Source organism: Quercus suber, unplaced genomic scaffold (assembly GCF_002906115.3).
Source record: "Quercus suber isolate HL8 unplaced genomic scaffold, Cork oak 2.0 scaffold_408, whole genome shotgun sequence".
Classification (NCBI taxonomy): Eukaryota; Viridiplantae; Streptophyta; class Magnoliopsida; order Fagales; family Fagaceae; genus Quercus; species Quercus suber.
Genome location: NW_027069859.1, coordinates 546,114 through 570,319, shown reverse-complemented (window position 1 = coordinate 570,319; position 24,206 = coordinate 546,114). Strand labels below are relative to the sequence as shown.

Below are 24,206 nucleotides of genomic sequence, written 5' to 3'. Positions count from 1 at the left end.
ATTTTAAAAGTCATGGTGTGTGAAGAATATAAGCATTTAAGGACTTTTTTTTTTATATTTTATTATTTATAAATAATGTTAAATGAAATGTCAAAAAAAAAAAAAAAAGATTTTTCCCCCCCCACCACATATATATATATATATATGATCATTCTTGTTAGGCAAGAAGGAGAACAATAAATTTATTTATTAAAGGAATTTTTGTCATGCTATGTTGAATAACTTATACATTGTAGGATAAGTTTCACATTTCAATAGAAAAAAGCTTTCATGTGCTCAAGTGAATCATTTAAAAGTTTAAGAGAACCATAGTTATAACAATCTCTTAATTTCTATCTGACTTAAACTTGTTTACCCATCCTAAGAACCAATTAATGAATCATTGGCTAAAATTATCAAGGACTTGAAAATAAAATGATATGTAGTTAAATAAAATTAGGAGCTTCAAAATTTTGAGTAATTCATACATTCAAATATGCAAATCATCACATAAATTTGTCTCGCATATCCATTATTTTTCAGTCTTCACAATATGAAACTTACATTTTCTATACATATAGTTGTATCATATACAAACGAGCTACATTATCAATTTAGTAGTATGATTTTAAAACCTATTATCATCACTTATTGACATAATCTAAAAAATATTACTAAACTTTTGTGCCTACTTACTATTTATTGATATTAAGTAATGTAAAATACCAAGTAGTTAGTTGTTTTTTTGGATTTAATTTTTTTTTTATATGATTGTAATCTCCATCACATAAATGTCCATCTTCTTCTCTTAATTGTTGTGCGGATGTCGATATTATTGTTTGAAAACTTTATAATGATTCATTTGATTGGTCATGTTTATCAATATCTTATTAAATAAAAGTAAAGCAATATGAATAATTGTGTCTTGAGATTTGAATAAATTGATCATATATTTATTTGTAATAAAAGAAATGCTAAAAAATTGATATTAGTTAACATTTTAATCTACAATCCTCATATGAAATGAAATTCTAATTTTTTGAATTGTACATATAGGGGGAAAAACTGTGTAACCACATAATACCTTCAAAACTTGCTACAAAATCATATACGTGCCCATATCTATGTGTTTAGTAATTGGATTATGAAAACTACGATAACTCTTAAACTTTATTGGAAACTAAGTAAAGCAAACACAAACAATATATAGTACAATAACATCAAGAAAAAATTAAATAGAAGAGCAAAACACAAAATATTATAAAGAGAACTTTCAAAACTCAAAATAAAACTACATAATGCAACTCCAATATGGAGCAACCAAAAATAATACTAATTATAAAAAAGATTTTTAAAAAATGAAAATTCAACAGCAATTTTTTTCAAGTTCATCATTTGTATTGCAAACTCAATAATCATTTCAACAATTTCTTTTATATTAATGTCGTGGAAGTCTGAAAAAAGTACGCACAATACTCTTTTTGATAGAACCAAAACTAAACTATTAGTTTCTAATAGTAAATCTCGAATCGACAAGGATTTCCTTGAATTCACATGGTAATAGGTCTGAAATCCACCCAAAAAAACCAATAAACAAAAGTCTGAATTTTTATTAAGGGTAGCATTGTATATCAATCTGCACGGAGAACATCAATGCAATTGAATCGGATACATAATCCAACTCCAAGTCTATTTAATTATATATTTTTATACCTATATACATATAAACATATAATATTATATATACTTAAATATGGAGATTCAAATTCACGAGCTTGTTACACATTATTATGTTGAAATTTGACTTAGTTAAAGTTAACTCATTTGCTAAACAATCTAAAATAAACAAAATTTATTCTCTGAGTGGAGTCCAAATTATTCATAAGTTGTTCGAATCCATTTATAGTCCCATGCCCAAGTTGCAGAAATATTCGTAAAACATTAACTCGGTTCAAACTTGAAGCTCAAAAAAGCTCTAAGTCTTCAACGTAAGAACTTAACCCACTGGGTAGGAATTGGGTGGCTTAACATGGGCTTGAGGATGAAGCTTCTAGTCCAGCCGTACGTACCCAATCTGAGATTCTAAAATTGAGTCAGGCCTCGGGCCCAACTTCAAAATGAAATCCAACTATTGCTTCAGACAGACGGTCAAAATGAATAATCCAAACTGTTATTTGTCATCAGCACCATATATATTTTAAATAAACAAATAAAAGGACACCATGTGGAAAGAGAACCAAATTAAGTATAATTATAAAAATTTTGTAGAATCACATGTGCCTCACGGATGCTCATTTAACTACCTAAAACTAAAAGTTGGAATGATAGACAAAGGAAAGGAACGTGCAAAAAAGAACCATATGAATAACACTAGCAGGACATGAAGGAAACTCTACTCTAGTAGGGACCTTGATGACATTAGGAAGATATGATTTCTTTCTTCTTCTTTTAAAAATAAAAATAAAAAATTGAATATTATTAATTAATGAGGGATAGCACTACATATATACGCGCTTAACATGTTGCACAGTATTAGCTTGACATTTTTGTGTGTGTGTACTGTGTAGATATAGAGGTGGTCCTCTCTTTCAATCAAAAAAACAAATCCCAACCTAACGGTCAAAGTTTGCTGGCAAAGGCATTCAGATACTCAGTTATGTTAAGTAGATTGGCAGGGGTGGGCACAAGGGAAAAAGGAAATGTATGCAATACGCAATATGCATGGCTTGATTGTTTGGATTTAGTTTGACTTTGAAATCCAGAGCTAACCAAAACCTGTTTTGTTAATGCATTCATTAACTCTCAAAGAGGAAATGAGGATAAGAACCATTTTATAAGTTTATTGTCTAATAAGTATTTCTGTTTGTTTACTAAAAAAAAGAAACGTAGCTTTAACTTAATTTCTATTCAATTCTAAAAAAACAAAATAAAAACCTCAATTCCTATCCAGATGGTACCACTTATCTTTTTAAATGATTAGGTTCAACCATGAAACTATCCATGGCATAAATAAAATGAAATGATTGAGGATATTTAGCATATGGTAGACTTTTATAAACTAAGATTTAAGGATATGTTTGCATGAGAAGGTAATAAATAATGAAGAAAGATAACAGGATAAAAGAGGAAAAACATAATAGAATAAGGAAATACATTATAATATTAAATTGGTATTTTTTTTTTTCAAGAAAACTTATATATCAAAGCAATTAAAATAGTAAGTTCTAATCAATTTAATCTGTGAAGTCTTTTGTCGTCAAATAAAAAATCTAAAATTTTAGACTTTGCATACACCAAATAGGGATGTACTCCTAGACCAGTCATTCAACACAATTGATTAGACCAAAGTCGACCGTCAATGAATTCGATGCTTGGGTGGTCGACAATAGGTGCTCCACTCCAAAACCTGCTAGATCTTGGTTGGGAGGTGGGTTTGCCCCTTGAAAACTCAATCCAAAAAACTGATCTAATTGACCTGTAGCCCAAATATCACAATTTCACGGAAATCTTGTCTAGAATCTAACCTATTTGAGACAAATAATAATTTTATTATAGTACCAAAACAAATCCTCTTTAAATTTGAATTCTATTCCCACTCTATTAACTTCTATTTTTTTATATTAAAAAAAATTATTTTACACTTTGGCACATACACTTTATCTCCATACTATCCACAATTTCCCACTAAATATCCGCAATTTTTAAAGAATTTTCTTACCTTATTATTGGTGTGAAAGAATATGAACGCGATTAATCTAAAATAATCAAAACGCTTTAAAAAAAAAATAATAAAGATCAAAATTTCAAAGTTAAAAAATACCACTTTTTTTTTCTTTTCTAGGAGTTAAAAGTTCGACTTGTTCTCTCATACATCAAAACCACTTATAACAAGCATCAATTGTCAACCTCACTATTGCCAGACTAGGACAAAACTCATCTTTCATTTCTTTTCTTTTTTCTTTTTCTTTTTCTTTAAGGTAATTTTTTTTTTTCTTTTCTAGGAGTTAAAAGTTCGACTTGTTCTCTCATACATCAAAACCACTTATAACAAGCATCAATTGTCAACCTCACTATTGCCAGACTAGGACAAAACTCATCTTTCATTTCTTTTCTTTTTTCTTTTTCTTTTTCTTTAAGGTAATGTCCAATTGGCCATGTTTTGTTCCACGTGTGAAATTATATGTTGTTGTAAGCACGACACTTTAGTACTGTAGCCTGTAGTAGATTAGATGGTAGTAGTTAGTTAGTACCAATGAGGCAATGAGCAAAGACCAAAATACAGATTGGGGTTTGGACTTTTTTTTGGATTTTTTGAGGAAGCTGTATTGTTAGGTTAGGTTAGGTACTGTTCTCTTCTAGTCTCTAGGTAAGAAGGGTAAGTTTTGAAAGGTAGTTAAGCCAACGGTCTTCTCCATCTTCCTTACTCTTTTTCTTTGTGTGTGTTTGTGTGTGTATTGAAACTAAAAGCGAATAATTCTAAATCTCAATCCAATAAAATAGCGTTGAGGAATGGGACATGCAAGACGACTAAGATCATCCACTCGTCCCGCCAAACTGCTCCTAACCAACGGTCAGCTACCAAATCAATTAGATACTAAATCAAAATCCAACTATCCCTTTTAAAACATCTTACTTTGCTCACTCCTTTCTCTTAGCTTCCTTGTACCACTCACACCCATTTCTTTCTTATAGGAAGAAGAGGAGGAGAAGGAGCCTCTTCATCCAACTTCCTATACCCAGTTTTTGCATCAGTGAGTAATTCTACCACTTCCTTTTCTCTTCTTTTCTTCACCTTTTGCATTTGCTTTGTATGGTTAATTTGATGTCTATTACAGTGAGCTTTGCCACCTGACCAGATGACATTACTTCTTTTTTCTTACCAATAATCATTACTTTGCTTTTCTTCTTTAAAAAGAATCCAGGGCCAACTTATTTATTTGATTGATAATGATATTAGATCTTTTCTTTTTTGTAACCTGAATGTAATGCAGAATCACTCTAGTCTTTTCAATGTAACTTCTGCTAAGCTATCAGAAATTCAAGTGCAGTACAACTCAAATTGATCATCATGATGAATTTAGAAACTTCTAATATTCATGTAGTGTTACCTAGGTGAATATTAGGACTAGTTGGAAAGGATCTTATTCATATATTCTTGAGATTCATCCATACAATCAATTCTATAATTATTCTCCCACATTGAAGATAACTTGGTGCACAAATTTGCTAGATAATGATGATTATGACAGTTGATAGTACATAAATTTGCTGTATAATGATGATTATGACAGTTGATATTAGCACATTGTGTTTTAGGCTTTTCGAATATCACAATTTAAGAATGAAGGATTAAATGTTCATTGATTTCTTCAAGAAACATGACAACCGAGCTTGTGATTAGAATAATTTCATCATAGGGATCTGTGAACTGACCCAAATTGTTGAAAAAGGCTTTGTGTACAGTTTTATTCTGTCCTAGTCACAGAATTAGTACTCCAGTACAAGTTTGTTTATCCGAGAACCTCCCTATTTATCGGGGATGGGCAATGCTAATTATCTATTTCCTATTTATTTTCTCATAGTCTTCATACTACAGCATTTCTCAAAGATTTCAAAGAAAATGTATTCTTAGTCTCAATTTGACTCTAACCACAGGATTTTAAGCTTGAATTATGGCTGAAGATTTGGATAAACCATTGCTGGATCCTGAGGATTTCCATCGAGAGGGAATCGATTTGGTAAGTTTTTCAAATCACATAACAAGTGCCACATTTTGAATTCAGCCTCTGTAGTACTATCAACATCCATGAAACTCTTTGCTTTGATAGGAGAACATACCATTAGATGAAGTTTTTGAACAACTTAGAACAACACGAAGAGGACTTTCATCTGAAGATGCTGAAGCCAGACTGCAGATTTTTGGCCCAAACAAGCTCGAAGAGAAGCCAGTAAGCTGCAAAGTTTTAAATTTTCTAATTTGTATAAGTTCATGATTAGTTTTTGAAGAAATTTGAAGAGTCAATTCCACTGGAAATCAGATCAACAGAGTCAACCAGATTTGCTCTTGACTAAAATTAACCTTTATATATAGTTGACCGGTAAAAACTTGAATGCATCAAGATGTGCTGAAAATTTAGAAGTGGTTGTTGTTAAAAGTAGTTTGTTTATTGAGCTAAAAGAGTGCTCTATTCAGGTAGTAATTTAGAACCAAGAAATGTATTAAGGAAAGCCCAAATAGTTGAAAATGCTCAAAGTAAATTAGTATGAATATAATGGGTTTTGTTACAGCCAAATTGGAATCTGGTTCAAATTCTCATGCTCATTTCTCTACAATCTGGTTCATTGTTTGAGCTTAGGGAATTCATTTTTTCCCCTTTAATTTGGATGAATATTGTTAGGATGTCTAATTGCTTATGGATTTTTTTGTACCCTAATATCTATGGTGTAAAAAGTTTATCACATTAAAGTAATTCCTAACTTTGAAAAACCATTTTATTTTGATGCAGGAGAACAAATTTTTGAAATTTTTGAGTTTTATGTGGAATCCCTTGTCATGGGTTATGGAAGCTGCAGCGATAATGGCAATTGTCCTTGCTAATGGCGGAGTGAGTAGCTACATCTTAGCATGCAATTCACTGTAGTGCTTCTCCGTGGATCTTCTTCCTTTCTTTTCTTTTTTTTCCCTTCCTCTCTCCTCTACAATGTTGAAGCCTAGTTGAAGGCTATTCTGATACTCTCTCTCTCTCTCTCTCTCTCTCTCTCTCTCTCTCTCTCTCTCTCTCTATGTGGGAATGATATTTCAGGGGCAGGGTCCTGACTGGCAAGACTTTGTAGGGATTGTCTGCCTACTGTTAATCAATTCAACAATCAGTTTTATAGAGGAAAATAACGCAGGGAATGCTGCAGCAGCACTTATGGCTCGTTTAGCGCCTAAAACAAAGGTTTGCCATTCTGATGCCATCAGCTAGTAGAATATTTAAAATGAACATGGTCAAATTGCTTTGTATTTCCTTTCCATTATTCTTCAAGAATACCATACTTGTACCATTATCTTCTCAGAAATTTTTGTGAAGTGAAAGATCTAAAGAAACATACTTGTTAATTCAGTTTCTAAAACAATTTATGGTATATATACTATGATGTTTTGGCAATTCATTTTCCCCATCCTTGTCCGCTACCACCACCTGTTATCCTCCTGTTTCAAAATTTTCTGCAAAATAACACATGCATATTCACTTGCGCAAGCATGCAAATATGTGCACATGCACATAAGGGTGAACCAATGCTTAGAAGATTTTACTTTATCTTGTAAAGATTAAAAGGAAAGGTAATTAGTAAAAAAATATGCTTTTTCTGCTTAGGATTCTGAATTTAGACTGTATCAAATGTTTCACACCACCTTTTTTTTTTTTTTCTTTGGAGTGGGGTGGGGGAAGGGGTTCACATAGCTCCGTGGTGTCACGAGACTCATATTTATTCCCAAAAAATGCACACTGCAAGTTTAAATGATGTATCTACCCCCCCCCCCCCCAATCCTTTGAGGGATGCTTATTTTCCTGGGTTGATTTTTTTGTTGCCTTTTCTAAATCTTGTTATAAAAACAACAACCACCAGCTTGAGTGTACAAGAAAGTATCAACACACCCTCTCTATATACAGGTTCTCCGAGATGGGCAGTGGCAAGAGCAAGATGCAGCTGTCCTGGTACCAGGAGATGTAATTAGCATAAAGCTTGGGGATATCATTCCTGCTGATGCTCGTCTGCTTGAAGGAGACTCACTAAGAATTGACCAGGCAAGTGCTTCTTTAAAATTAAAGAAGAAGCTGTTTCATCTATACTGTACTCTTGGCAACCATCTTTAACTTTTGGGTTGAGTAATTATTTCTTTTCCTTCTAATATATCCAATATAACTGCTTGATTTGATTGTAATTATTTTTCTCTAGATGGACTTCAATATGAGTCATATAATGATGTAATTTGGTCTGTGCAGTCAGCTCTTACTGGAGAATCTCTGCCTGTCACTAAGAGGACAGGCGATGAAGTATTCTCTGGTTCAACATGTAAGCATGGAGAGATTGAAGCTGTAGTGATAGCAACTGGAGTTCATTCTTTCTTGGGAAAAGCAGCACATTTAGTTGACAGCACCGAAGTTGTCGGTCATTTCCAGAAGGTGATTTAAAGATTTTTAATTCTTTGCCAGCGGAGTCTCCTTGATACTAAAGTTTCCCATGACCTTGTCCACCATGAATTCTTGAAACTCTACCATTTTAATGTAGTACATACTTTGAAATTTCTTGAAATAGCTACTTTACAGTGATTCTATTAGACAATTATGACATTTTCCAATTTTTTTCTTTAACCTTAACAGTTTTATTTGGTTTGGTAATAGGTGGTGTAGTGTTCTTTTGATAATAATTTATTTGTGTTCTTGTCATGTATTAACTTCTTTTTTAGTGTCAGCATTTATATTGCAATGAGGTTGAAATAGAAAAACATTTTCACAATATATGTTTCTGGAATGTGACATCAAGAACTGTCAAAATACTGAAGATACTGCCCAAGACCAGGCTAACAGTAGTTGTCATTCAAATCTGCTTGAAATCAAAATTAGCTAAGCTGTTTTAACCTATACCTCTTTTGATGTAGTCTGACGAGGCTCTCATATTCCAAAAGTCATATGGAAGCTTTTGTAGTATTATGAAAATTTGATGAATTGTTTTTCTGCAGGTCCTTACCGCTATTGGGAACTTCTGCATTTGCTCCATAGCTGTGGGAATGATTCTTGAAATCATAGTCATGTTTCCTATTCAGAAACGTTCATACAGGGATGGAATCAACAACCTTCTTGTTCTTTTAATCGGAGGAATACCCATAGCTATGCCAACAGTATTATCTGTGACTCTTGCAATTGGTTCACATCGACTATCTCAACAGGTGCAACTCATTGTAGCCCTAATAATATCATAAATCTACCATGAAATTTATAATTCCAAAGTTATTGCTTCAAATATGTAAGATGAAGTGGAAACCAAAGCAAGTCATTTCCCAAATTGTCAAATGGATTTAAATTATCCAAATAAGACTTTCGTCTTTGCAATAGTTCTAGTACTACCAAATGAAAGAAACTTCAATTGTGTGGTTTCCTTCATTAACAAAAACAGCATGAAACTCAAGTATTCATTTTTATTTCTGAAGGGTGCCATTACAAAAAGGATGACAGCAATTGAAGAAATGGCAGGAATGGATGTTCTTTGCAGTGATAAAACTGGAACTCTGACCCTGAATCGTCTCACTGTTGATCGGAACCTAATCGAGGTACCAAAGCTGACTCCATGAGATCGTTTTTTATCCTACAATTAGTTTGGACAACAAACCTGTAGTTATCTGCACGTAGCACATCATGGGGACAGATTTTGTCACTAAGTATGTTTAATCTTATATGTTTTTGCCATTGAATCCAGTTTGAGTCTCCCAAAAATTTGGCTAACTAGACAGAAGATGATGATTTAATATGTTGGAGAGTTAAGTCACAAGTAGTTTGCCTTCTGCTAATAGCTTTCATTTTTGCTAATTGATTACCTAGGCTGAAACTTCCTACAATTTTTCTAATAGTATGATGCTTTAAGACAAACTTATTAGTGAAGTTTGATTGGAATGTTGCTGCTCATCTTTTAGAAAGTCCATGGAGCTTTAAACTAAGTCATTAAATTCTTTCAAAAATTATTGATGATACTGTTAATCAATGTGCAACAATAATCATTTTTGCGTTGTACTTAGCATAGGAAATGCCTATTTCTGAAATAAAGAAGACGCTCACTAAATGAATTTTCTTAGCTACATTTCTTCATTTTTTTTTTTATGGGAATGCAACTCTTGCTCCACATTTTTTCTTGAATATCGTGCTCCACGCAGGGTTTGGGAAATTTTCGTAGTACATAGTACATAATGGTCATATTGTCGGTGAAACCGTGAAAAATAAAGTATCCATGGCATGTTGGAAGAAAACATGGAGTGAAATTATTCTTTGTATAGTCTGGATATTTCTTGCGAGAATCTACATTTCATCTACTAGGTTGAAAGATCTCTGTTTCAAATACATCAGTCTCAAACATTAGACATCACGATGGAAGATGAATAATTTCCATGTGATATATAATTACTGGTTTCTCTTTTCTGATTTCCATTAGAAGCTTCAGAATTTCTGGACCAGAAACTTTAAATTTTAGTCATTTTATTCTTCATTTGTCCTATATTCTAAAAGTTGAATTCATACCTTATGCAGGTTTTCAACAACAATATGGATAGAGATACAATTGTGTTGCTTGCAGCCAGAGCATCAAGAATAGAAAACCAGGATGCTATCGATGAAGCTATCGTTAACATGCTTGCTGATCCAAAGGAGGTTGGAATATATATAAGATATCTTACTTATACTGAAGTTTCTTGGTTCTATTCCTTTGTTGGGGGTGTATGTGCTTATATGCATAAAACTGAAAGTACCCCTTTGTCTTTGCATGCTTGTGCTTATAAGAATACAACTAAAAGAATCTTTTCATCTTTAGGCTCGTGCAAACATCACAGAAGTGCATTTTCTTCCCTTCAATCCAGTGGACAAACGTACTGCAATTACATACATTGATTCTGATGGTAATTGGCATCGTGCCAGCAAAGGAGCTCCTGAACAGGTATCCATATGTTTATAAAGTACCCTCAAATATTTCATGTTTCCTGAAAAGGAGCTCCTGATTTTAATGCAAAGTTCACTTCTGAATTTCGTACCCTGCATTGATGAATAATATTGTAGACATAAATAGGTTCCTTAACTTAATTCATTATTAATAAACCAGCAATTATAGGAATATGGTCATGGTGTCTGAAAATTAATTAATCCACCAGGAGTACAAGAGCATGAATTTTGTTTTTATTGTTTTCCTGTATGTCAGATTCTAAATCTTTGCAAAGAGAAACAAGAAATTGCCGGAAAAGTGCATTCCATCATTGACAAATTTGCTGAAAGGGGCTTGAGATCTCTCGGTGTTGCGTATCAGGTATAGCACATAGCTATCCTCTTTCGCTTTTCATTCTTGAAGTTAATGAATTAAAAAAGATTAGTTTATACTTCAAAGATTTAATCTTGAAATTAGGTAACATGATCATCATTTGAGCACATATTTAAAAGCCAAATCATTTGATATTATCTCTGAGATGTTCATTCACTTCATTTAATCATCCTTTCAGGCAGTTCCAGAAAGAACTAAGGAGAGTCCTGGAGATCCTTGGACATTTTGTGGTTTGTTACCCTTGTTTGATCCTCCAAGACATGACAGTGCTGAGACCATCCGCAGGGCTCTAAACCTTGGAGTCTGTGTTAAGATGATTACAGGTACATGTGGATCTCTGGTATATAATAAGGAGCACATATATATTGAAGAATCATATATATTTTTTATTAGAACTCATTTATGTGTTAAAAATTTCGTTTCTTTCTCCTATGAATTGTTTCCAATACAATTATTTTGGTTCAGCTATCACTATAGTTTAAGTTTATTTCAGTAAATTTCAGACATCTATTTTAAAGTTTGTCTTCCATAATTTTTCTGTGAGAAACAGACATATTGCATTAGACACATCTTGGGTGCTGGAATCATGCCCAAAAATTGAAATTAGCCAGCACACTTGTATTCTTGTTACAGATTGGATTTGTGACTTCATGGGGAAAAAAACATGGATATTATGACTTCATAATGACGCAATGGTAAATTGGTTTGATTTAGCTGGGCTTCAAAGCAGATCCTGAATCCACCATGGATGAAAATAAGACTTAACATATCCCCTATGAAAAACCGTACTCACAATAGCAAATAAAAGCATCAATTAGACTGCTAATAAGAATATCACCTTCGAGGTTGGGGACTCGGTGGAATATCATAATTATGTACATAATTTTAATCAGGCATGGAACCAAAAATATTAACATTGTCTACCACTGTATCAACAAGATCAGAAACTAAAATCCAAAATATAACAGAAACATGGGGATCAAGAACATGATTTAATAGAATTGATAACCTGGTCAGAGCTGATAAAGATGCTCAACCTTTCAGTATGCCAATGATTTGGGGATTTAAAAACTTTTACCTGTCTTGAATAAGTTAATAGATATAATAATGCTGGCCTGAGCTTTTAGAATCATTGATGATTTTTAACATTCTTACTCGGAAATGTGAAATAAAGATACTAATGTGAAAATGTATGTGATAATGAAGGTGATCAATTAGCAATTGCAAAGGAGACAGGGCGAAGACTTGGTATGGGAACAAACATGTACCCATCTTCTTCATTGTTGGGCCGTGACAAAGATGAATATGAAGCTCTTCCCGTGGATGAGCTCATTGAAAAGGCAGATGGCTTTGCTGGTGTATTCCCTGGTATTTGAATCCATTACCTGTCTCATGGAAAGTTAATTTTATTAGATTACATACTTCTTGTTTTCTTTTATTTTTTATTTTTTTGGTGTTTGGTCATTGATGTAACATGAACATAATAGCATGATTTTAAGAGATGTGGAAGGGGGTATGACTTGAACAACACCAACTGACTTTGGTTCCCTATTAAATCCTCTTCCTAGCTAACACTAACTCGTCAGCATTTTTAAGATATGACAAATTGATATTGAGCTCTAGATAAACTAGCACTTCTTGCCTCCACAAGAATGGTGTGGTGCAGAGAAGTCATGGTTTTTGAGGCCCACTGGTGTAAATCTAACTTACTAACATAAAAAGAAGGGACAGGTTGGGTGGTAATTACTTGGTTTAAATTAATGCCAAAACTAACTCATGAAAAACTACTTTCTTCATCTCTTTGTTGGAGATTGTCTCAAATTCCTATTTTGATTTGGTTGCCTATTTTTCTATTTTCTTAGTATGGAAGGAATATCTATTCATAGTTAGACAAGTAATTGGTATTCCTTGTTAAAGAAGTATTGTAGGAAAGCCTGTTCTTTGTCAAAGAAGTAATTGTTATTCTTTGTTAAAAAATTATTGTTAAATCTTGTTCACCAAGGATTTGAAATTGGACCCTTATATTATATATATATATATATATATAGTATTGTAAAAGGCTTGGTGGCTTTTTGAAATTGGACCCTTATATATTATATATATATATATATATATAGTATTGTAAAAGGCTTGGTGGCTTTGACCCAAGGGTCCTCCCAAATGGGGAGAGGAGAAGGCTATTAGAAGAACAGAGAATGAGTTTCTTCTAAGAGTAATTTGATAGTTCTTTTGGGGTTGAAAGATTCTCATATGTGTGTGATGCAAGTCATGAGGGTAAAGGAAAACATAGAATTCTCCAAATTGAGCAGCTGTGAGGTTGACTATTGCAATCTTTATTGAATATAATAGATTTGATTTCCTTCTCCATGGATGTAGGAAGTTTTCTGAAGCACATAAATTCTTTTCTATGTTGTGTGTGTTTATTGTTTTTTATTTGACTTCACTGTTATTTGTTAGAATCCCTCTGTGTTATTTCACTACATTGTGCAATTTTTCAGTTATTTGCTTGCCCAAATCCTGTTCCTGAATGTTTGCATTCATTGTCTTCTAGTTCTCTGAAACCATAAAGCAAAAACTCTAAATTATCTTTAAAATTACAAATTTGTACGGCCAAAGTATGGAAAGGTTTTCAAGTCACGAGATCATGGAAATGACCTAATGGAAGTGTTCTCTTGTATTTGATGGTTTAAGTCCTAAAATGGCTAATAGATGATTGTTTATTTGCAAATCTCCATGTCATGTATATATTTCATATCTATTGCCATATCTCCTGGTGATTTGTTGACTCAAGTTATCATTTCCATAAAATTTTCAGAACATAAGTACGAAATTGTGAAAATTTTACAAGAAAAAAAGCATGTGGTTGGAATGACTGGAGATGGTGTGAATGATGCACCTGCTTTAAAGAAAGCAGATATTGGAATAGCAGTGGCAGATGCTACAGATGCTGCAAGAAGCGCTGCTGATATAGTGTTAACAGAGCCTGGCTTAAGTGTGATTGTCAGTGCAGTGTTGACTAGCAGAGCTATATTCCAAAGAATGAAGAATTATACAGTTGAGTATCGATTTTTCCTCTGTCTATACTGATGTTAGCATTATATCTGCAGGATCAAGGTCTGTATTGTGTGCATGCTTAAAAAAATTTAAATTCTGGAAAATTATACCAGATGCACCTAGTTTGCCATTCGACCAACTTTGAACTATTAGAATGTTTCACTGTCATACGTGTGTTATTTCTTATGTTCTATTAGTGATCAAAGTCCTCAATAATAATGGCATTATAGCTGCACACTATCACCGGTTGCTCTTGAGGTTGGAAATATTCTAGGTGCACTAATTTTTTTATGTCTAAGATCAATAAAAGTCATACCTAGTGTACAATTTTCTTACTTTTACGGAGTCTAGGAGAGGTGATTTGTAGGTAGCCTTATGCCCCCCACCCCTTTTTTCGGGAAGGTTGATTCCCAGACTAAAAGTTGCTATTTGTCATTTTTATGTCTAAGCAATAAGCATGCAAAATATATCAGAAACTTTTGTAGTACCAAACATGATTGTTACACATAACTTTTTCTTTTTTCTTCTTTTTTGTTTCTTGATTTCAAAATTGTTTAATGGTAAAACTAATTAGCTTGCATGAATATGCAGATATATGCTGTCTCCATAACCATAAGGATTGTGGTAAGCTAGGGTTATTTTGCTTTCTTTTTTTAGTTCATTTTCACTAGCTTAAGTGCTAAAGGTTTAATTCTTGCTTTTTTGTTTCAACTTTCATATAATTCTTCAACTCAACCTTTTTGCAGCTTGGTTTCGTGCTCCTAGCTTTGATATGGGAATATGACTTCCCACCTTTCATGGTTCTGATAATAGCAATACTGAATGATGGTATTATTTCAAAGAGCCTCTGTTTCTTTCTTTCTTTCTTTTTATTACTTTGCTGGTATTCTTGGCCTCAATTTCTTTCTGAAGTAACTAAAGACTTTGCGAAAAATATATAATAAATCAAATTGATAAAGAATTGAATGAAGGATTTTTTTAGTACCATTGATGCTTTGCCAAATATGGGAAATGTGATCAAAATGTTTGTGATTTGTATTAGGGACCATCATGACTATTTCAAAGGATCGGGTAAAGCCGTCTCCAATGCCTGACAGTTGGAAACTCAATGAAATATTTGCGACCGGCATTGTCATTGGCACATATCTTGCTTTGGTTACCGTCTTATTTTACTGGGTTATAGTGGACACCACTTTCTTTGAGGTATGAAACTTGATAAACTTGTCTTATGAATATGTTTCTTAAGATCTGTGAAACTGAATAGAAAAAGGATGTAGTTGTTTTCTTTCCTATACGTAATTCTCATGTTTATTGTTATATCTGTCATTGCAGACTCTCTTCAACTTAAGCTCCTTATCCAGTAACAGTGAGGAAGTTTCATCAGCTGTATATTTGCAAGTTAGCATCATCAGTCAGGCTCTCATATTTGTTACACGTAGTCAGGGGTTTTCATTTCTAGAAAGGCCTGGAACTCTCTTGATGTGTGCTTTTGTGGTGGCTCAACTGGTAAAGTTTATGCAAAAAGGCACAGCTCCTATACGGAGCTCCAAAAATTGTTTTTTTAATTTATTTCATATCTCACCTTCTGGAAAAATCTCTCAATATGTCCAACCAAACCAACTATTATCTTGCCTGAATAAAACTTGATTGTGAATTAACTAAATCAAACCAAGCAGAGTTTCAGTACATCTGCTGAGATTATTATTTCTACATGTTAGGTTGCTACTGTAATTGCTGTCTATGCAAATATTAGCTTTGCTTCCATTAGCGGCATTGGATGGGGATGGGCTGGTGTTATATGGTTATATAGTTTGATCTTCTATATACCACTGGATATTATCAAGTTCACAGTACGCTATGCATTGAGTGGAGAAGCTTGGAATCTCTTATTTGATAGAAAGGTAACTGCAGTGTACTTTATTTCATGGTGATTCTTCTTAGCCTCTATGAGGAGTAAGCCTTGGCTTCAGAAATGATCCTTCTTGCTTTATATTTCTTTTTGGTTTCAACAGACAGCTTTTACCTCTAAGAAAGATTATGGGAAGGAAGACAGGGCGGCCCAATGGGTAGTTTCTCAGAGAAGTCTACAAGGATATTCATCTGGAGATTTGGAGACCAATGGTAGGCGATCTTCTTTGATTGCTGAACAGGCCAGGCGGCGTGCTGAAATAGCCAGGTACTACAAACTTTTATTCAAGTGTTCACTCTTTACAATGACCTGCTCCATGATTTTCTATAAGGATTTGATCCAATCTAAATTACCTGGTTTACAGATCTTTTACCCTCCTGATGCATTAGCTTATTCTGCTGACATGTGATATATATATATATATATTTATATTTTGCACTAAGCAGAATAGTTTGGCATGGAGTATCAATTGAAATGTACTTCGTTATAATAACCCTCGATTTTTGCAGGCTAGGGGAGTTACACACTTTGAGGGGACATGTAGAATCTGTAGTGAGGCTTAAAAATTTGGACTTGAATGTGATCCAATCAGCTCATACAGTCTGATGCAATGATATAAATAGTTTTATCCCTCAATTCTCTAGTAAAAGCAAAGCTGGCAGCAGCTGTTCACATGACTCATGTTGAGTGTATTTTGCAAAAGAAAACAACATTTTTCATCTGAGAGTTGTTGGAAATGGCATTGATGATCTATGCAGTGTTCTCAGTTCTTTGGGCTCCAAAGGTCAGGAACGCATCTCAAAAGGGGTCTTCAACTAATAACTCGTGCCATTTCTTAGTGTGATTGCAATTTTTTGATAGAGAGAACTATGTATTGAGCTCTGGATATTCTTACTTTTATTGGCAGAGATTTTATGCAATAGTTAGGCGACTCCCAGAAAATAATGCTACTTGACACATTTTTTATATCAAAAGCTTATGTATCTCATATAGTTTGCAGTTAAGATCATTTCACTACATTGCCAAAAGCACTCATTTGGTGTTATGGACTTAAATACTATATTTCTTACTCTGCCCTGATGGTTTATAGTTTCTTGGAACAAGATTGTTGTTGCTTGTTCTGACAATTAGGTGTTCATACTTAGTCAATGCATGAAACTGGAAATGAGATGGTTAACATAAATAAAATGTTAGTTGCATTCATATACTAAGGAAAGAAGTACCTAACCAGATGTACATTTCCTGTAGTGATAATGAACAAACAACCTTCTTAGGTAAAGATGTGTGTTTATCCTAATCAAGTAAGAGTTCGGTTTCAATACACTATTTTTTTAGCAACAAAATCAATGTCAAACGGGGACAGATAGACACACTATAGTTAACATCTCATCGATTGACAGGAAAAGAAAACACAAGAGTTAAGACTGCATTCTTACCATAGAAGACGTGTAACTCAAAAGAGCAACATTATTCTGACCTCTTGACTTGATGATTGCGTTCTTATTCTACACTATGACCAGCATTATTTGCAAGATGAGATTTTCTTAGAATGAGGATAACTGAATGATGCGCTCCTTTCCAAGCCTCACAGAGTTGACATAATTTGTGGGGCAATGTGCAGAAAGACCAGGAAGTGCCAGTCCTATCACCCTGAGTAGTATGGAAAACCAGCCCTCCTTATACTCTGGCCCATGGGTGTAGCCCATTATTAAACCTCGGATTAATTCCCAAACAGCATTCAGATGCTCTGGTATCAAGTATCTCATTCCAAAGTAATTTCTGTTTGGCTCCTCATCCATATGCTTCAAATATGCATAGATTAAATAAAAAAACCAACTCAGTATTGTAAAGAAGATGAAACACCAACAAAGATAATTTTAAAAGTTAAGACAAGCTGTTATAACATGACAATGAACGTTACTTCTTTTGTTCATTCTTTCGGTTATTGCCAGCTAAAATACTAAATCATTATACACACGCACATAGTTGGATATATGTTCCTTGGTCCATGATAATTCAACAGAAAACTTCTAGTCAAAGTGTTGAAATTCATCATTTTTATAACTGCGTACAAGGCAGTCAAAGATCATTGTGTTAAATTGGCTGTTTATAAGAATTTATCTTCTCCTGTAAAAAGGGTTAAAAAAAATAAACATTGTGGACAAGAAGGTGAAAAAAATCAATGGTCATAATAAGGGCCCATACAAAGCCAGACTGAAATTCCAATAGTCTTAACATTAGGTAATAACCCTCTCTCTTTTGTCTAATTTCTATGTTTGGTTTCCAAGAAGATACAAGAAAAACAAAGAGAGAAAACTTGCAGTCTATTAACAGGTTGAGGTTGAAGTTATGATAGTGAAACCATAACCCATTTTATATGTTATACTTTCTTTCTTTTTTTTCTCATTATTTACTCAATAACCAAACAAGACTTTTAGAGATTTCTTCTAATAGTTTTGAGGTCACTAATTCACTGCATGTGTTTTGAGTTAATTTGTGGTGTGAAAGTTTGTTTCTTTAATAATTGAAGATGATAATGATTAAGAATACCTATGTAAAGTTCCTATCTCTCGTTTCTTTTGCTTTGCTATTCTTCCTCTGTTTTTTGGAAAAATTAAACATGTATTAGAGGGATATAGATAGAGACAGTTTCCTTTTATTGGGCCGTTATCAGCTGTTTTATTATATACGGACACACAAGTGCTATATCATTAAGAAACTGCAAGACAGGATGCTCACGGTTCATGATAGCAGTGACATAAGTCGTACCTTTTCAATGTATAGGCTGTCATAGTAAAGGCAAACTCCAAAATGTTTATAGAAAAAGATTTTGTCATCGTAAGGCAATCTCGGCACAAGGTCGTTGCAGTAGACCATCCTGAAGTACTTTGGGACTGGATGATTTAAATGGGCTTCCATGAACCTCCCCAGTTCCTTGTTCCCAACCCTGGGCTGTCCAAATGTGTATACACCCAATAACCTTTGTATTATCTCCTCCTCCTCATGTAGCACCAGCACCATTGGGAATAATATGGCAAGTGCCCCACCTAAGCTATGTCCAGTGACTACGAATTTTGCATTCTTGTGCTCCTTGAATAAGCTCTTGAGCTTACTTTTTACAACATAGTACGCAGCCATCTCCACCATTTCTGGTGGAATCTTCTTAATACCTGCACTAGCATGCCCTTTAGAGTTTAGAGTAGGAAGAATTACCGATTCTTCCAAAAACTTAATTCGTTTAAATTTAATCGTTTCACAATTTCGAACATTTTATATGGGAGCTAGAGCAGAGATAGTGTTCAAACTCAGTCAGGAAAGGGTGAATATTATTCTAACAAACAGTTTCCACCCACCTTGACCTTGTTCTTGGCCCGAATCAATGTTTGAGGATACTGATTCTCTGCCTTGTGAAGTGCTTTTGCTAACATGAACACCACCTGAATTAGTCCATTTTTTAAGATGATTTTGGAAGGTGGCAACATCAGCTCTGTTGCCCAAACCCAAGGCTTCTAAGAATCCCATGTGAACTTTTCCCAATTTTGGGATTTCATACCAAGAGTAGTCAAAATCGGTGCTCCAATCATTCGCATTAAAAGGTTCTGTGCCCCTGAAGCTGATCAGTATCAAATTCGCATCTTTATCCTTGTCACACAGTATGAACACTTGCGTCGACCTCTCCCTTTGGAAATCTACCAAATCATTTTTATATGATTAGGCAAGTTAAACAGTAAAACTGGAGTATATGTTAACACAAATCATGTGGAAAGTATGCTTCTCAAAGAAAAAAAAAAAAAAAAAAAACATGTGGAAAATATGTTTCTTAGTGTTCATACCATTCCAGCAGTTGTAGAAGCCCACAAAATGCATCTGACAGAAATTGTTAGTATATGTTAGTATGTTAAATAAGGAAGGAAAAATTTAGGACTACATTCATTTGTTTTTCTCATGATTCTAATACAATTGATTATGAGTGGTGGAAAAAAAAATGATAGTATATGTGAAAATGACAAACAATTAATCACAATCTAGCATATAAAATAGTTATAAAAAATGCGTGGTCCAAAAATTACTCTAAAAACACACATTTTAAATTTTATCTTTTTTTTTTTATATATATATATTCTCTACAAAATTGTGTATCATGAACATACGTTGAATATATGTCAGAGAAAAAGGCGGGCCGTTGGACTTCCTTTTGTTTGACTAGGGATCCTAATTCATTAACTTAATTTCTCGTTTAGCTTTTGCTCATGAGGATGGGCAACTTAAAAGTTTCTCATACTCTCGTCAAGATATTTTAGTTCAACTGGTTAATACTTTCTAATGTTTCTAAAACATTTAGAATCTATATATTCTCTTCCCATTGTAACTATCAGATTATCAAAAAATTAAATTCTCATGAGACCTCTTTTACCCTTTCTTAATATAGTTTATCATCATGTAAAAAATAAAATAAATAAAGTAGAAAGAAACAAAAGAAAACAAATAGAATAGCTTGCTTGCTTGCTTGCCTTCCAATGGTGAAGGACAACATTTTCAATGACTTTGGAATTCTCATATGCCAACTTGGAGGCCATGATGCAAAGGTCCATAAGGGACCGGTTCCCCATTTCTATTCTTATGCTTCTCTCCCCAAAAACAGATGATTCACTATTATCATTAGTATCTTGCAGTAGTAGTGAGCTTTGGGTCTTGTAAAGGTCAATCCGCCCATCTAAATGCCCAATTGAACTTATGAAGGTCTCCGTGTCCCGCTCTGGCACCACCACTTTTCCTGTTTCACCCGTTGCAAACGCCATGTGTAAATACATTACTATCATGTCGAGAATGAGAAATGAGTATGCAACGTTATCATTTCTTCTAAGGGGGGAACCATAGAAAAACCTTTTCATTAGTAAGTACCAGAACTCACTCACAGGAAGCATATATTTGGATGGACAACGATTATCACACATTAGTTATTGCACACTCACCTTACATAAAATGCCACGTGGATTGAAATCATGTTTTGAAAACACAAAACATGATTTCTCCATTTAACAATTTGAATCGAAATCGTATTTTCAAAATACAACTTCACAGGAAGTGTGTATGAAGTATGCAATAAGGAGTGTCTAACAAGATTTAACTTATTTAGATAAATGCATGGTTAAATTTAATTGTTATAAAAAAAAGATAACACCTTTTTTATTACATTAATTAATACATTTATGTGATTAATTTCAATGATGATGCTAAAACTACCACAAAGCTACATCACTTAAGTAACTATATAAGTTTTGGCCAATTGCAATCAATTCCTGAAGTTGTAATGACACCTACATGCACTCAAAACTAAATTATTGAAATAATGATTTAGTGTACGTTTGAATTGTGATGGAAAATTAAAATTATTTTTCTATTCAACTTATTTTTGCTATTATTTATGAACTTATTGCACTTTTTGGTACTATTTATGAGTCCCACTGTAATATTTCAACTAACATTTACCTTTATTTACAGTACTTTCAACAATAAGTTTTCAGTTTCAACAAAATAAGTAGTATCCAAACACATCTTTAATACCACAATTTCTAACTTAAAAACCGTGATTTGAATCTATAATTTCAGTTACTTTTTGGAGTATATAAAATTTGGTAAAACAACTTGTTTACAATAAATTTAACCATTTAGCTAGTTTAATTTAAATGTTATCGGTCATAAGACAATGCAAGGGAATGACTAGAAAACACAAATATCATACTGTAATCACACAAGAGGTCAAGATATGAAGTCATGTACATGTTTCTGTGTGTGTGTATATATATATATATTCACAACACACGTATTAAGTAAATATAGTAACAATCGCTAGAAACAAAAATCAGAAGCGATAAAAAGAAATTATATAAAATAGATATAAAAGTAGCAGTAGTGTAAGTGGTATATCTGCTATTAATCAATTACTACGTACCTTGTAGGAGATTGGAGAGTAGACCAAAAAGATTGTGATTGAGAGAGAGGAGATTGAGAAAGAAGTCAAGAGCATAACCAGTCCACTCCATGGGCTTGGCAAAAAAGGCAATGAGTTTGCGGAGTATGAGTGACACCAGTATGACCCATCTGTGATCCGCCGCCACTCTTTCCACCAGTTCCTGGTCCGAACCCTCCAGGAAGCTCAGCCCGCTCGCCAAGTCTGCCCACACCAGGTAACGATATAAGTCCCCGATTCCACCCTTCTCTGGCCGTATTATCAGGTACTTCAATCTTGAAGGAGATGAAGAAGAAGACCTTGACCCACCGCCACATCCACATGCATCGTCGTTATTATCCATAGGGTATATATGTATCTAATGTCTCTCTCTCTCTCTCTCTCTCTCTCTCTCTCTCTCTCAATCAATGCATATACATACATATACATATATATATATATAGGCAAAGATTGATGTTCGTTAATTACTACTAGTAACTTAATAATTCTTATTCCTTAAAAGCTTGAGGTCAATTACACTTACATACGTCGGTGGATAAAGAAACAGCATTACTTGCACGAATGGTAATTAGCACAAATTAATTAGATAGCTAGCTTCTGCAGATTTCGACAAGAGTAGTAGTAGGTATATTTTCCTTTTCGGAATTTGGATGATGAGGGTGAGGCCTTAATTAGCTTAGCTAGCCTCCAAAATGGCAAAACCCGTCACCACCGCTGTCTTTTTTTGGAAGTGATAAAAAAGGTGATAAGACTTGTTAACGGATATATAGATATATAAGAGATTAATGTGACCACATTGCTTTTCTTTTTAACTGAACCGCCAAAAGAATATACTGCCAAATTACGGCATCACCTGATTCACCTTACGTCTTTTTTTTCCTTTTGCTTCTACGCAAGGCTTCAACCGAAAATGTAAATCAAATTTATTAGTACAAACAAACATAATTTCAAACTGTTTGTATAAATTTTACATAAATACTTACAATTAAAGTGAATGTAATTGATGACAAGACAAAACTTAGGAAGTATGATTGATGTGAAGGCAGGCATCGGCATCAGCAGCAGTAGTTGATTGTAAGTATTTAGGAAGTATGATTGATGTGAAGGCAGGCATCCATCGGCATCAGCAGCAATAGTATGATTGATGTTCCTTAATTAAGTTCCAATGTTAAGATTTTTAACTAAAAATACTTTTCAATTTATAGGAAAAAGTATTGACTGAATTATAAGAGAAAATCTAGAAATATCTAAGTACTATCTAAGTTTTGTCCTTATGACATATATCTCAACTAATAATATATAAATGTATAGTACCTCTTTAGGTTCCCTCTTAAGATTTTTAATGTTGCTATATTTAACTAAAAAATACATTTTCATCTCATAGAAAAAAGCACATAATAGAATTTTAAGAAGGGAACTAAGAAACAGAACCTAAATATATTACCTAAATCTTACCATAAATGAATTACCTTTTGTGTCAGTTCAAAAAATATATATTAATTTTTGTGTGATTAATAGCAAACTGTCCCATCAATTTGTAAGATTTAATATGAATCAATTCTTGATGGATGGTAATTAGCATGGGAATCAATTACCATTGATTCTTGGGTGAATTAATGAAGCTGTATCGACGATCATAACATATAAAGGAAAAAACAGGGTAGATTATATTAGGGATAATTTACAAGAGGATAAGGTGGATTAAAAATAAAATAGAAAGCTACCAAGGACAAGGAGTGCTAAAGATTAATGGATAAGCAGAATATTTTGAGTAAACATTTGCATTTGAATTCTATTTTATTATATTTCAAATAGGTTGTATTATTAACATAATTAATCACGTGAAATACAGAAATGAGAGACCAACCACCAAACCGGCCTAAGCTAAACAAAAATTTGATGGTCATTCCTCTTAAATCGATTCATTTTAATCCTTTTAGATTGCTGAAGCTGAAGCTAATGGCTCATTTTCTATTGCAAACAATAAAAGCGGGTCTTTAATTAGTTTAGGAGCCGATCATCAAGGGATTGAAACAGATCCCATGCACCATGCATGAGACTGATCAATGCAGCTTATATAACCCGTGGACATAAGCGTACTGTTAAACGTCGTCAATCTCTACATTGATTTTCTCAAAAATTATCTTTAATTTTCACTAAAATTGCTATACTAAAATCTTCAACATAAACGAGTATCAATAAGGTTCAAAAAAAAAAATACAATGCAAAAGT

General features: G+C 33.5%; 2 protein-coding genes across 3 annotated transcripts; one reads left to right on the top strand and one right to left on the bottom strand.

The window, feature by feature from the left end:
* The first annotated feature begins 4,597 nt into the window (after positions 1-4,597).
* On the top strand, positions 4,598-17,075 carry LOC112033552 (ATPase 10, plasma membrane-type). Of its 2 annotated transcripts, none has more exons than XM_065761362.1 (22): positions 4,598-4,730; positions 5,635-5,717; positions 5,808-5,927; positions 6,486-6,584; positions 6,783-6,920; positions 7,638-7,772; positions 7,971-8,150; positions 8,708-8,914; positions 9,176-9,295; positions 10,263-10,382; positions 10,543-10,665; positions 10,924-11,028; positions 11,219-11,363; positions 12,247-12,408; positions 13,856-14,094; positions 14,686-14,718; positions 14,841-14,922; positions 15,137-15,297; positions 15,427-15,600; positions 15,813-15,995; positions 16,107-16,270; positions 16,513-17,075. In XM_065761362.1, the coding sequence occupies exons 2-22, from the start codon at positions 5,652-5,654 to the stop codon at positions 16,607-16,609; spliced, it is 2,853 nt and encodes a 950-aa protein (XP_065617434.1). In that variant the 5' UTR covers positions 4,598-4,730; positions 5,635-5,651; the 3' UTR covers positions 16,610-17,075. The 2 variants fall into 2 exon arrangements, with proteins under 2 accessions (XP_065617434.1, XP_065617435.1); XM_065761363.1 differs by having other exon boundaries at positions 7,638-7,776; positions 7,975-8,150.
* Positions 17,076-17,176: 101 nt separating this feature from the next.
* Positions 17,177-22,699, bottom strand: LOC112033547 (triacylglycerol lipase OBL1). The gene is made up of 6 exons (XM_024066323.2): positions 21,957-22,699; positions 20,515-20,777; positions 19,837-19,870; positions 19,357-19,692; positions 18,773-19,173; positions 17,177-17,805 (listed from the first exon to the last, which is right to left on the bottom strand). Exons 1-6 carry the CDS (start codon positions 22,315-22,317, stop codon positions 17,548-17,550), a joined length of 1,653 nt encoding a protein of 550 aa, XP_023922091.2. The 5' UTR covers positions 22,318-22,699; the 3' UTR covers positions 17,177-17,547.
* Positions 22,700-24,206: the final 1,507 nt, after the last annotated feature.